General features: G+C 33.8%; 1 protein-coding gene across 5 annotated transcripts in view; it reads left to right on the top strand.

Moving 5' to 3' along the window:
- Positions 1–14554, top strand: part of LOC146001549 (uncharacterized) — a 103535-nt gene that overhangs the window by 61277 nt on the left and 27704 nt on the right. For 3 of the 5 annotated variants that reach the window (XM_083139012.1, XM_083139010.1, XM_083139009.1), the window contains 8 exons: positions 810–957; positions 3413–3500; positions 4291–4402; positions 5347–5515; positions 8132–8221; positions 8692–8889; positions 11151–11403; positions 12634–12765. In XM_083139012.1, coding sequence (XP_082995138.1) covers positions 810–957; positions 3413–3500; positions 4291–4402; positions 5347–5515; positions 8132–8221; positions 8692–8889; positions 11151–11403; positions 12634–12765 — 1190 coding nt within the window. The remainder of the gene's footprint in view (positions 1–809; positions 958–3412; positions 3501–4290; positions 4403–5346; positions 5516–8131; positions 8222–8691; positions 8890–11150; positions 11404–12633; positions 12766–14554) is intronic. The other 2 variants (XM_083139013.1, XM_083139011.1) reach the window with 2 other exon arrangements.

Below are 14554 nucleotides of genomic sequence, written 5' to 3'. Positions count from 1 at the left end.
GTTACTTCCATCCTTTTCTTGTTTCCTATCACCACGTGTAGAACTGCAACAATCACGCCTTCTCGAAAGAGGTAACCAATCACGCATGTCCATCTGTATGACGTTTAGGCACTTGCTTGGAGGCTAGCTACTATCCTAGGATTAATCCAGAGTTTCGTGACTTGCTATGTTCTTTGCACTTTCCATATTGTTGCAACAGAAGATTATCGTTACTCAAGGATTACCCTGAGCCACATACCTTTTTTACTTGCAAGTTAGTGCAATGTTGGTGCAAACGAGCATCAGTGATAGAGCATTGCGATAGAATGCCAAAAAATCAAGGTTATGTCCTTGGTTGAGACTCAGATCTTCATTAATTTCATTGTCAAGAAGGACTATTTCCTGTCTGACATAATCTGGGAACAAAATATGGTTATTTCATCTGGATGTATGCAAGAAATATAGTATTATTATTTATCTAAGATACTTATTTTATTTTACGCACATACCTTTTTACAGTATATACATTATCCATCCACACAAATGACTCTGCTTCTAGGGAATGCCAGTAAATAAACAAAACCATAAAAATGCTACTTCTGGAAAAATTATTGTTTTTTACTTTCCTTTTCATCCTGGGATGGTCATATGTGCCTATAAGAAGTGGAAGTTCTTTAATTTTGGTTTTATGCTAGATTTGTTGGGAGGAGGGAGGGAGCTAACTTTCATTGTAATACTCATGTCAAGTATGTTTACTTTTTTGTCTAAATTTCTCACTCCATTTGCTGTGGTTTAACATGACTTGTAATTATGTTCTGTTAATTTCTCAGGGAGAAGATGCAAAACAAAATTTGGAAGACGGCCAAGGTCTCTGAAATTTCTACGTGATGATTACGTACCTCGAGAAGGAGAAATCGTGTATGGAAGTTGGGCTAGGAGTGAATGTTTTAAAGTGGAACGAGGCTTGCTGACTTTCGGGTGAGTTTTTGCACATTCATTGGATGATAAAATACAATTCCATTTCTTTAGTAATTTGTTTATAGGTTGATAAGCTGTGTAACATGCATGAAAACATTATCAGGTGTAGTGAACATTTTGAACATTATACATTTAGAGTGCTTTAATTCTTTCTTCCCCTCTTACTCTCCTTTATAATTTGTTATGCAAGTACAGAATTCAAAGATATTAATGTAATGGGTACAGAGAATATTCTAATGATGTTTGCCATGCTAATACTGAGAAAGCTTTCAGGCTTTCGCTGAGTTGAAAGATGTCTGAAGAATATGAGTATGTGAATGTTTTCCAAATTAGTTTATTTTTAATTGGTTACCTGAAGCAACTGCGATTGTAGCAATATTTAACGAAATGGGAACATCTTAAAACTATGCAATTCTATTAATGGTCTCATTATTTACATACACTGTTAGGGCTTGCATTAACATGCATTTGTGCACATTTTATGGCCAAAATCTACAAAGGAATACCCATGCCAGGACTTGAACTCTGAACCTACAGTGGAAAGATTGACTAATTTTCCCACTTGGCCACCTGATTTGGCTTATACTTGCTTTGACTAGGGGGACAAAATAAATGCAAGCAACACAGTTGGTACAGATATTAGATAATTGGAGTAAATGCAGGTTTGTTAATGCATTTTTACTCACAATGCGTAAACTGATTCATATTTGAATTTTGCATTGGAATAACAAAAGTTCTGCTTATTTCTAACCATGTCAGGGAGGTTACTGTCTTTTCTAAATTATACACCATTTCTCCTCATTGAGATTAATGAGGAGAACAGTAACTAAAATATAACAAGTAGAAAGTTTTTCAGGTCCTGAAAAGAACCTTCTTGCTCCCAAAAACTAACTCTGGGCTCTCACACTAATTATTTTAATGTAAGCACTGACTGACTGTTAATTAATGGATACGTATTACATAATATGTACATGTGAACTGATAAAATGTCTTATCTGTTGAAGCGCAACTTTTTGAACCAGTTACATTATAAATGTGCTTGCCACCCAAGTAATTATCCTACCTATTCTTTTAAAGATTCTGAATGGTGGGTGAGCCACATGTTTTGTGTTTCTTGTCCCACAAAATTATAGCGAAAGTCTTGTTTGGCCTCTATATATTAAATAATTTTATTGATTCTGAACATTTTGAGTCTGCAGAAGTTAATATTTCCAAAGCAGATACCTATGTAGATAAAATAATTTACCTTGAAAGTTTTGCCACAAGGTCACAGACATAATTGAAGAAATTTCCTATAAATTATTATTATCTGGTGCAGGACCATAATTACCACCCACCCTACCATTTATTATGTATTCATTACTTCTTACTTTTCACCATATTTTTATGTTCTTTAAAATTTCCTACTTTTCATATTGTGTTCTTTAAGTCCTGGGTAGTAAATATTCTTTATTCCAAGCCTTACAATTATATTATTTACCAAGCCAATCTATATTATTTACACAAGCCCATAAGAAAGCCACAACTGAAATAATTAACCAGTTTATTAGAGAGAAATAGTTATGTAACATTAAATACACTGGAACCTCGATTATACGTTTTTGTGGGAATCAAGTTGAAAAAAATTAAAATGTCGAAAACTAAAATCGAGTAAAATTTTATAACATTTTGCTATGTTGGGACGGACCATCATGATTTTATGCATAATGTGGGAAAATGTAAAATCCGGGAATGTAAAATCATGGTTCCACTGTGTACACAAATTATTTGCAGTATTGCTTGTATTATTATTTTGTTAATTTATGGACTCATATCAAGTAAAGAGAAACATTCTAATGATGTTTGCCATGCTAATGCTGAGGAAACCTTTTGGGTTTTTGCTGACTTTAAGAATTATTCTGAAGATGTTAATATGTGGAATTTATAGACTTATAAACAGTTTGTTTCAACCTTTTTAAGTGCTGTTTTTTGTTTTACTAGAACGTACATTTTTTTAGTATAAGTTAAACTTAGACAATGGGACATTAATTGGTATTGGCCAATATAGCAACATTGGTTTATCGATAAGCAGCTTGTAACGTAGTACATAATTCTACTGTGTTGTTTATATAGTTAATTTACCCTGATTGTGTAAAGTGAATGTTCAAGTTCTTTATAGAACATTTGTAGTTTTATACTGGATCTATAGGTGATTGGTTATTGATATTGGTAAATTTTGTGTTGGTACCTACAAAGATTTCATATTGAGGCATCCAAGTATAAAATATGATTAGTTACAAAGTATGATACAACCACATACTTTCCTTCATGACAGTACCATTATCCTTTAAAGTATTATGATGTAAGCCTGAAATTCTTAAATATTGAACTTTTTTTTTTGTGCTGTTGTGGAAACTTGAGAAATTGTTTTGTTTTCTGTTCAGTTTTTGTTGAAATGATGCAATTTCTCTCACAGGTGGGGAAGATGGCCAGAAATCCTTATTCATGGTCAGTTTAGACGAGGATGGAAAGAAAGTGACATTGAAGATTGTGCACGTGTAATAGTAAGTATGAAAACTATTTAGTAATGAACATGGATTTCTCAGGTTTTCATAATCTGTCAATAATCTGTTAAACATTTCATGAACTGGATATTACTTAGTTTACGTACTTAAACTTATTTTTCCTGCCTTTTCTTTCACATGTCCGACTGCCATGCAGGAGATCCGGGTTCGATTCCTGGGGTGGGTGACCTAAGGTCGGAATTTTTCCAGATTTCTTCTCATAAAGTGGCTCTGGGGCTCACCCAGCCTCAAATCAATGGGAACCTGGGGTCAACCTTGGGGGAGTAAAGACAGCTGGAGTGTTGTGCTGATCACACCTCCTCCAAAATGGCAGAGATTGAGATTGTGTGGTGCCCTAAATGTGCCTTCATAGCATGGTGCTATGTGCATGGGGAGCTTTACCTTTTACCTTTATTTCACACATTTTTATCATTTTGTGTATCTTTGTGTATGGGCAGTTAACAAAATCTAGTTGGAACAGATTATTGGGATAGAATTAATAAAAATCACACATTGCATGATACCTGCATAAAGAGAATACATAATTAAATTTGAACCAATACTTTCTAGTACCTATTATACATCAATATCAGTACTGACCAAGCCCAAAATAAAACAGTAAGGAGTTATGTATCTTGTATATATCACAGGAATCCATATTCCAGAATTGTTTTTTGTATTGGGTCACTGTGACATAAATTTTACCTCAATTTGAGTCGAGATATTAGGTCCGTATGGATCTATTTATTTTTTTTATCAGAAATTAAAAACTATTTGTTCTTCTTTCTAGCTTTTATATTGCCTCAGGTCCTACCATGGCGATGATAAAATAAAAAGTTTCATATATGACTTGATAACACCAACAGAAAATGGAGAATCAAAAGTGCAAAGGAATCATATGGGTAAGTTCATTATTTCAGTTGTCGCAGTCAGTATTTCTTAATTTTATAGTGTTGCAGAGCACTTCTAAACATCAAAGATAACAGATTTGAAATGTAGTTTTATATATTTTTATAGAATATCGCACACTAAAGCTACTAAGAACTATGCAGTTATGGCATTCGTTGTTTGTGGATTAATTTGGCTCATCTCTACTGTATTGCTTATTGCTAGAGGCACATATTTTTGGTAAATAAAAAAGCAAAATTTTGGTATAAAAAGGGAGTCAATTTCGGGTTCAAAAGCGGTAAATAAAATAAAATATCGGTGTTATAGCGGTGAATAATCACATAAAAAATGCTACATAAAATGACATTTTGGTTTTAAAATTGTGAATATAATCCTGAATTTGATTTAAAAACTACACTTATTCCACAGAATTAACATTTCACTTCTAATAGCCCATTTATGTAGTTATCCGAGTATTAAGTTTATTTCTGTGTTAAGGAATCAATTTTTGTTTCTCCAATATTAACAGCAGAATTAATCAATTTTCCGGGAATTGCATAACTCTCAGGATAATTCAGACCTCAGAAGGTGTCGCGTCGGTGAATAAACCCTAAATTTCGTGTTTAAGAGTTAATTTCGCTTTTTGCAGTTCATTTCGCATTATTTCGTGACAAAACATGGTCACAAAATGCATCTCACACCTTTCAAAAACATGAAAAATTAACACTACAATGTGTTTTTTCAAATTTCGTTTTTTCACCAAAAACGAAATATGCATGCCCCTACTTATTGCTGGACTGCTGGTAAAAATATTTAGAAATTTGATAATTCTATTTGTTTATTCATTAATGTACACAAAACACTATGATTAAATTGCATTAAGTGTCTTGCCTTGTGACCTGTCACATAAATAAGGTAATACACATATGCTGACAGTGGTTGTATCATATTTTGACAGGACTGAATGCTCCTGTTCCCAGAGGGAGAAAGGGTAAAAAGAAGCAGAAAGAGGCAAGACTTCTGTCATCTCACATAGAAGCAAATGATTGGAGTAGAGAGGAAAAATATGACGGTGACATATTTCTGGAAAGCAACTACAAGAAACATTTGCTGAGGCATGCAAATAAGTAAGTATATCTGAAAAGACTAGTTTCTTGCATGTGGTTGTTAATATTAAGTTGTTGGGTTTAAGTTGCAATTTCATGTGTATATTGCTTTTAGTAGAGGAACCGATTAAACTAAAGTGAGAAATATCATCAAGAAAAATATCTGTAATTAATGAATAATGTACAAAACCAACTTAATTAAAATTGTGGTCTTTTCAAATTATTTTTTGTATGGTGCGTTATTTTTTGTGTTGGTTGGGAAGTAATCATGAGGAAATTGACATGTACATTGGAAACACCAGCAGAAGGCTGTACCAGTTTTAGAAGTAACATAGTAATCTCCATTATAGTACACAACTTGAAAAAACAACTTCAATTATTTTGTGGCAGTCACTAGATATGAAGGTTGGGATCGATTAATCGGTACTCTATCGGTATCGGCCGATACAGGCATATCTGTTTATTGGTAAAATTACCGATTATTTTACCGATCCGATATATCAATAAATATCTGATAAATTAGTGCAAAATTCTGCCATTTTGTTGTAATTTTTATGGATAATCTCCATGCTCTACTTTCTAAAAAAGTAAATGTCTAAATATGAAACTTCTTTTGCACTGCAGTCACCTTGAAACAATTTATTAAGGAGGTCAATGAACATTTCAGGTTCTTCAAGGACCATTTCTAATTTTGTATCGGATTGGTAGAATATCGGTTATCGGTATCGACCAAAATTTCATATCGGCCATCCCTACTACATATATATAAATAAATCTGTTTCTGTAAGGCATAACTTATTCACATGCCATCGTTTCACTAAGTAATGAAGTCTAGTTTTGGCATGTACTTACTCTTTTTCTCTGACTTTCACCACATCATGTGGCTTCATCAGGAGATAAGACAAGAATAGTCAAAGTTTCAAAAACATGAGTAGGTAAGTAAGGTTAAAATGGTAAAAGACAATGCAGTAACCTGTCAGACCTTCCTACTTCAATTCTGGCTGACAACTCAGTTGCTGTCTTTAACCTTTTTAACCTAACTTACCTCCCCTTGTTTTAAACTGACTATTTTTGTCTTATCTCCTGATGAAGCTACATGATGTGGGGAGAGCTAGAGGAAAACAGTAAGTACATGCCAAAACTGGACTTCATTACTTAGTGAAATCTGATTCTCTTACAAATTTCCACCGATACTGATGCTGTTACTTGGATATTGAAAAAATAAAGTAGTTCAAAATATTTGTAGATGTTAAAATATAATTGGAACTAAACCAAATCAATCTACTAGAGTTTTGCTTAAAAATATTTGTAATTTCATAAATGATAATTATTAAATCCCAAAATTCCCTTTCTCTCTACAAAAATTATCTGTGAACTTATGCCTATGTATTGGCATTGTGTGGGTTTGAACCAAGGCCGTCCAGTTGGCAGAAAAGGGGACCCAGTTTTGATTTAGTCCAAGTATAAGTGGCTCTGAGACTAACCCAGCATTTCATTAAACTATATTTGGAAGCATGTGAAGCATGGTGCTAGTTAAATCTGCTCTAGTTTAGCTGCATTGTATGCATCCTGTAGGACAGGGATTCCATATTCGAATACCAGCCTGGGCATGGGTGTTCTTTGTGAGTGTACATTCATCAATTTCATCACTCATCTTCAGCATCACAATTGGACAAATGTGGCAGAAAAGTGATGTAATAACCCAATTCGATCAATGAAAACAATGGAATTATTTTGGCTTAACTGATAGAGCAACTAATCAGGATAACCTTTTCTCGATGAAACGAAAAGGCAACTTCAAGAAAGCATTTTTTATTACATTGCTGGAGATGAGATCTGCATAGCTTTTGTAGAGTGCCATGATATTGTGTAAACAATAGTTAAAACCTTGGTTGTCTAGTGAGTAGGGTTACTACCACATGGAAACCCAGGTTTGATTAATTTCGGGTGGTAATGTGTCGAGCAATGTCCCTGCATGAACAGCTCTTCAAGTTTCACCCAGGAAGACAACCCTGAGAGGTAAAGGCAGGCAGGGCAGTGTGGATCACATCACCTCCACAAATGGTCTAGATCCTGAATATGCAGGTTCCCATCTCCACATGCCCCATATGTCTTCATGGCATTTTGCAGTGCACAAGGAGTAACTTTTTTTATTGTAGTAGTTACAGTTTTATGTGATCATTTTGAAAAGTCTGAAAATCTGAAAAATCATACTTAAGACTTGTCACAATTGCACTATGCTTGCTTCTCTTTTCCACTTCCGTCAGTGGTACCGATTTTACTTTCCCTGATTTTACACTCTCTTATTATACATGCAATCTTGATGGTCCCAATGTAGCAAAATGTAAAATTTCCTCGAATTTGACATTTTCCCACATTTTAAGGTTTTTAAGCTTGGTCCCCTGAAAAATGTAAAATGGTGTTCCACTGTATATCTTAATAGAAAATTTGAAATACAAAATAAATTTTGTGGATTTGAAAAAATGAAATATTTTTAATAGCTGTAGGCAATTTACTGAAATATCTAAATTCCAGGTATGTTCTCAGTATTGTTATTGTTCAAATAAAATAGTGGCTAGAATGTATACTTGAATGTAGTGAAGCGTCTTAATTTTTTTTTTAAATATTATTTTGCAGGGTGTTGTTACGTGTACGGATGATGTACTACATCAAGCATGAAATAATAGGAGATTTGGTTCAGCAGATTGCTGAGGGTGTTCCAGTGAGGTAGGGTGAACTTTGATTTTCCTTTGTAATGAATAATCAATTTTTAACTTGGGGGTGCATCTCATAAGCACGGCTAGCTGTTTTAGGATCAACTCCTGCTAAGCTGAATTATGTTTTCAGATTATATGTAATTTGACTGAAAACAGCGCACTTTCGTTTGCTGGAAGCTTATTGTACATATCCTTCATTTGGTGCTGTTTTATTTGTGAAACATAATTCTTTAACTGTTCTGCTGAATTGCATGATTGTGACAGTCATTTGATTTAAAAGTAACATTAAATTCCCATGCTTACTAAGCTGTGATGGCATTTTTTTTAAGTGTCTTTGTTTTTCTCCGCTCACAAGCTGTAATTGTATTTTTGTTTGTGCACTGTGCAATAGATTACCCCTTGAATAATCCTTTTACCAATCCTTGCTATAGTGCTATATGTTTTTTTTTTCATTCCTATCCTGGGTCTTGCTGTTCACAGTGACCTGCCGATATACCCACCCTATTGTGATCAGCCCCCCACTCCTTGGTGGGATAACGATGCAGATAAGTCACTGTTGGTGGGTACCTACAAACATGGGTACGAATGCTACCATTTGATGAGAATTGATCCGGCACTCGGTTACCTCGCACGCTGTGGCCCTCCTGACGGTTCTAGCCTGCTTGCAGATGTTGCCGTGTAAGTATGTTGGACCTGCATGTTCTATTTTTTTTCCAAATGTGTTGCTGCTGTTTCACAAACATGGGCTTCTACAGTATTATTAATTGTGATGATAGAGCAGATGAAAATCTAATGTAGATTATATATGAATAGGCACTTTTACCATTGCAAGTTTCACTTCTCTTTTCCACATATTAAACATAATTTTGCTTACCCTTATTAACATATCTACCTTATATGTGCTTTATTATGTTGTCTTTATAGTTCTCTTTGTTTGTTTAAAATGCATCATAATTAAACTTCAATATGATGGGGAAAATAAATAATAGAAAGGTTTGGTCATGCTTTCAAAATTTAATGAAATAAGGTCAAATTTTATGATGGAAAGTAGAATAAATGGTAAAAATGGGTGAAAATATAAATGGTAATATGTTAAGAGAGATCATATGTAAAAGAAATAACACTAGAAGAAATGCAATATTCACTTTCTATATAGAACTCCAGAGACCATACTGCAAGTGTATAAACTTGTGGATGTAGTTAATATGATTGGTGTGAAAGCATGGGTAGTTATGAGGAAGAAAGAAAAAAGAAGTTATGAGGAACATTAATGAAAATATAAAATTGTGTAAACTGAGAAGAATTTTAGATTTTAATTTAATAGAAATATGTTAAAACCAAATTATCTCCTCATGTAAGTACAAAACTTTGCATGAATTTATTGTGTGTGCTTATATTGTAGGGATGGACTGCTAGGAAAGTTTTACAGGTGCGAAAAAGGCCAATTCCTGTAGTTTACTGATGTGAGGTATTCCCATAAAGCAGTATTCTTTGTGTAATTTTATTTTAACTGTTTAAACTGGGAAATGCAACAAATTAACTCTCTTGTTCAAAAATACACATTTAAAGATATTCGTTTGTACACAAGACTGACAAATTCTTACTCCATGCAACACATTCAGATACAGCACTTGACAGTAATTACAAGTTCATTGTAATAAAATAATATTTTATCAACATTATTAATTTTTGCATAGCATGTTATGTAAAAATTAGTAATGTTGAAACTCCTTGATGAAATATTATCCTATTACTGTGTGCCACTGTTGTAATCAGTTTTTGAACTATTGCACCCCCCCCCCCCACCACACCTTTTCTTGTGGTTGCAATACCGTGGCTCTTTCCAATTTGAATTCTGTATTAATTATAACATTTATTTCTTCAAGAAGCACCTATCCAGATACTGAAAACAAGGAAAGGTGATTACTGAGAGAGCTTTCTGACTGAAGTAACATACCACAAGTGGCACTTGTCATTTGAAAATGAATGAAATCTTTTGTACCAGATTGATACGACATGCTGTACATGTGTCTGTTGCATGTCTCTCGGACTGACTTGTTTTTATTTAGCTTGCGACGTATCTCCTCAGTCATGCTTGTGCTGTGAATGCTCTATCCCAACACACACTTCAGAAGAGAAGCCAACCAACAGCCATATTTACAACATATTGAACCCGTCATAAATCTCAAATGCAAACATGCAGCCTGTATTACCATGTTTCATCTGTTTCTGCACTTTACAGAAAAAAACAGGCATTTCACATTACTTCAAGATTATAAATTCATGCATATTTATTTACTGGGATGCCATTATTTTTAGGATCCTAAATATCACATAGGTTTTTACATCATGAAAATTCTAGTCCATAGTTATCACTATCGGTAAATTTTGTATTACCTAAGTAGTATCTTGTCAATATTTTTAAAAATTTCACATCCATCTATTCTAAGTTTTATTGTTTTATAAACTGCACTTTTTATTCAGGTGCTGATAAAGCAATCTGTTTCCCCATATTCAAACAAAAAGGCCAGAACTTGATGTTGTTCTTTGCTTGTTTTGTTACTCAGTTTTTTTAAAAAAGAAAATTACAAAAAAAGAAAAAAATAGTGGTCTGTGTTCAGAATTACAGAAGGCATTTTAATATGGTTTTATCCTTCTTAACTAAAGAATCTTCATATTCTCTGACCATTCTACAAGTGATAAAAAGATTCCAAGCTTTCGAGAGCTAACGTCACTCTCATCTTCTGACGTTAGCTCTTGAAAGCTTGGTCGATAGCCCGAGAGAATCTTTTCATCATTCTTTGCCAGGAAAGCTTCAAGTCTTACTTCATTATATAAGTATCTGCAGATTGTATTAGAGAGAGTATCATATTATTGACAATAATGTTTTGCAAATTTGAGTATAACAACAATGACTAAAGTATAAATTCTGTATACAGCAATGAAGATGATATGGGCAAGATAACAGAAGATGAGGAAACCTTAGACACTGAGATCCGCACACCACAGGAAGGCTGCGACCAAATGTATGAATCAATGGATCATACTCTGAAAGGGGAAAACAAGATGGAAGACTCAAATAAGGCCATGTGGCCGTCAATGGCTGATCTTAACACAAGGCTGCGCCGTGTGATCACATCATATCAAAGAAACTTTAAGAAGGAAGAAATGAAGCTTGCTCAGAAGGCCAAGGCAGGTTACTTGTATTTTGTACTGGGTATATTTAGCTGCATTCACTTAATGTCAAAGTCTGACACAATAAGTAGCTATTGAAATGTAAATTTATAGTTTGAAGGTATAAATTCAAAATTAACTTCCATTCTACAGCTATGTAAAATTCTACACCACAGATTTGAAAATTTGTTTGGACGTTAAATGCTAATGTATATGGACAACGTCTTACAGTAGCACCAAAGAATCCATAAAACCATTATACAGCTGAAGACAACACATAAACGAGTGAAAATTAACATCTTCTATTGATGATTGTTGCAACATTTTGATGCTTTTGTAGTCTCAGGGAGAGAGAGTATATAAGAAATACACTCTTCTTAAGGGGATGAGGTACAGTTTCACATAAGTTTCATATCAGTTCTGTCAAAATGCATGAAAGTTTTTTAAAAAAAATGAAAGTTCCAGGTTTTGAATTTCTTATCTTTGAGTCCATTATTAAGTTATTTAAAGCCTATTTCAGTAAATTAATAAATGTGTTTGAATTCTCATGTATTTCTTAAAGAGAATGAAAATGCTCATTCAAATGCCTTCACTAATGAGAGCAATGTTTTGATGTATTGTGTATCAGCCAGTTATTCAACTTTTCTTCTTTTTTTGTTTATGCGCTTTGTGCAGACATGCTGAGAAACATGTTCCTAGAATACTTAAAATAATAATACTTCCATAAGCATTGGTGTAAAATTGTAGCTACCATTGAACACCAGGCTGCGTATGTATCCATCATGTTAACTCTTTGCACTTCATGGAGAAAGCTGTACTCCCTGCCCTTGAGATTCTTATAATTTGGAATGGTCATGAATGAGGACAATACACTACCCAACTTCAGCCAAATTGATTAAACGTGATTACATACCAAACTAAAACATATGCATGAAGATTCAGTTCAGCAGTTGTCTGACATAAATATATATTTGAAGAGGGTAAAATCACATTTAAATGACTCATTATACATGTTCATTTAATCAGGAATTTAAACACACACTTGTGCTCATGACAACTGAGTGTGAGGCTCAAACTGCAATTTATTTTTAATAAGACTGGAAAACGTTCCATGTGAAATCATCAGTAAATATATTATGAAGCAATTTACATGGGTAGAAATGAATGACTTGTTCATTTCAGGACCTACTTTGAAGATTTACATTTGTGTGTGTGTAGCTATATTGTAACTTGAACTTTCTTTCACAGGAATCTCTGATGGTGGCCTCTGGTACACCTTCAGTTCCCACTTCTTGTCATGGACATGCTCTTCCATACCAATTTCACTATGGATTGGGACCTTCCTATGATGAGACCCACAGTAGCTTACAAGCCCTTGCTGTACGTGAATTACTAATCATCACATTTAGAGCTTTTGAAATTTACACTTGTGTTGATTAAGATAATAATAATGGGTTTAATAATGTAATATTCACTCTGAGGTTCTTTATTGTGTGAAATTCAAATTTCTTGTAATAATATTGGGAAGTAATTGGACTTCTTTTTGTTACTTGCATTTGTATATTTGCAGTGGGTTGAATACTTACAGTGTAACATGTAGAAGTTGCTAAGAATATCCATTACAATGCCTGCCTGTGGAGAGTTGGTTTTGATAATAAATTTGAAGTAGGTGTAACACAAGTATAAAGAGTTGTAAAATATTTGTAGTTGCTTGCTTTGTAACCAGCAACGTACACTCAGTATTTTTAGATGTAGTTTTTGAGTAATGTGTTTTGATTATTGTACTATAGATGATAAACATAAAAAAAAGTATTTCACGTTACTTGTATTGGTTACTGTAGTAGAGTATCAATTTGCTACATTCTGTTAATGAATTGCCGATATTATTTTGTGGTTGTGGTCTGAACGCTGACAGATAATTTGACAAAAACAATTATTAACCTGATGAAAAATATAAATTGGCATGGTTGAGGGGGCATGTGGATGGTTATTATGTTAATACTTGTGTACTATACTGGTTTTGTGGTTTGCCTATTTTTGCTGAAATCCAGAACTTCAGAGTGAATGTTGCATGTGTTACACCCAATTTTAATGTAATTGGATGTAAAGTGTTTCTTGCATTTTCTATGATTTTACAATGAAAGACAGATTTGGCACCTATGAGAAAAATAGTGCAACTTTTTCATCCAAAAGAGGTCATTATAGGAAAATTCACCAAATGCATTGCTGGAAAAAGATAGAACAATGCTAGATTGTTGCTTCAAATGCTCCAACTTCAAAAGCACTAAAGAACAAATTTGAAGTTCATGTATTGTGAAAGAAGTGGTCACCTAATATTATTGAACAGCGGCACATCCATTAACATAGACTATAACACTCATTTCTTTAGCCACTAGAATAATTTGCACCTAGTTGTGTTCTCAATCTATAAAATGAAGGGCTTGTGTGTAAAACATGGTGACATTTTGGTCATTTTTGAGTTACAAAGTAAAATGTGCCATCCTTCAATTTTCAAGTGAGATTGCATTGTCATACAATTTGCATTGGACTCTTGTGAAGCCTTCTGAAATTGGTAAACACACTTACCATGTTTTACACCCCAAGTCCTTCAAATAACAACTGAACAAATGGGAGCTTTTTTCTTCCAAAATTCCAATAACACAAAATTGTTTTTTAACTAACTCTTACCGTGACCCTCATAAATAGTACAGAAGCAAGAAATGAAAGGGTTTTTAACAGGCGCATCCTTTGTAATTGTACAGTATTGCACAACTAACCTGAATTGTTTGCACAGTCATGGACACTTCTGGGTTGTAACAATTACATTGACTTTCAATGGGATCATTGCAACTCGGAATTATCCGTGACTACATGAAATATAGATACAATGTAATTGCACCTCATTGTGATCAGAATAACATTTCCCTGAGCCCAGGCACACGTGTGTGTGTGCATTCATGCTCCATTACATATATTTAAATCAGTGAACACATTTTTGAATGTTACAATGTGAAAGAATCTTTTAAAAAAAAAAGTTGGTGTAAAATTATGGGTCAGCTAGTAGTCATTATTGTTTATAGCCGAGCTGTAAATTCTTTCAGTTTTTTGTGTGCATAAAGTTTACTATCAAGACAGTTTTTTTAACATATGCAAGCCTCTATAGCAGGAG

This window comes from Lepisma saccharinum, chromosome 17, assembly GCF_977018435.1.
Source record: "Lepisma saccharinum chromosome 17, izLepSacc3.1, whole genome shotgun sequence".
NCBI classification, from domain to species: Eukaryota; Metazoa; Arthropoda; class Insecta; order Zygentoma; family Lepismatidae; genus Lepisma; species Lepisma saccharinum.
Note: the sequence above shows the minus strand (reverse complement) of the source record. Positions and strands in the feature narration are given on the sequence as shown.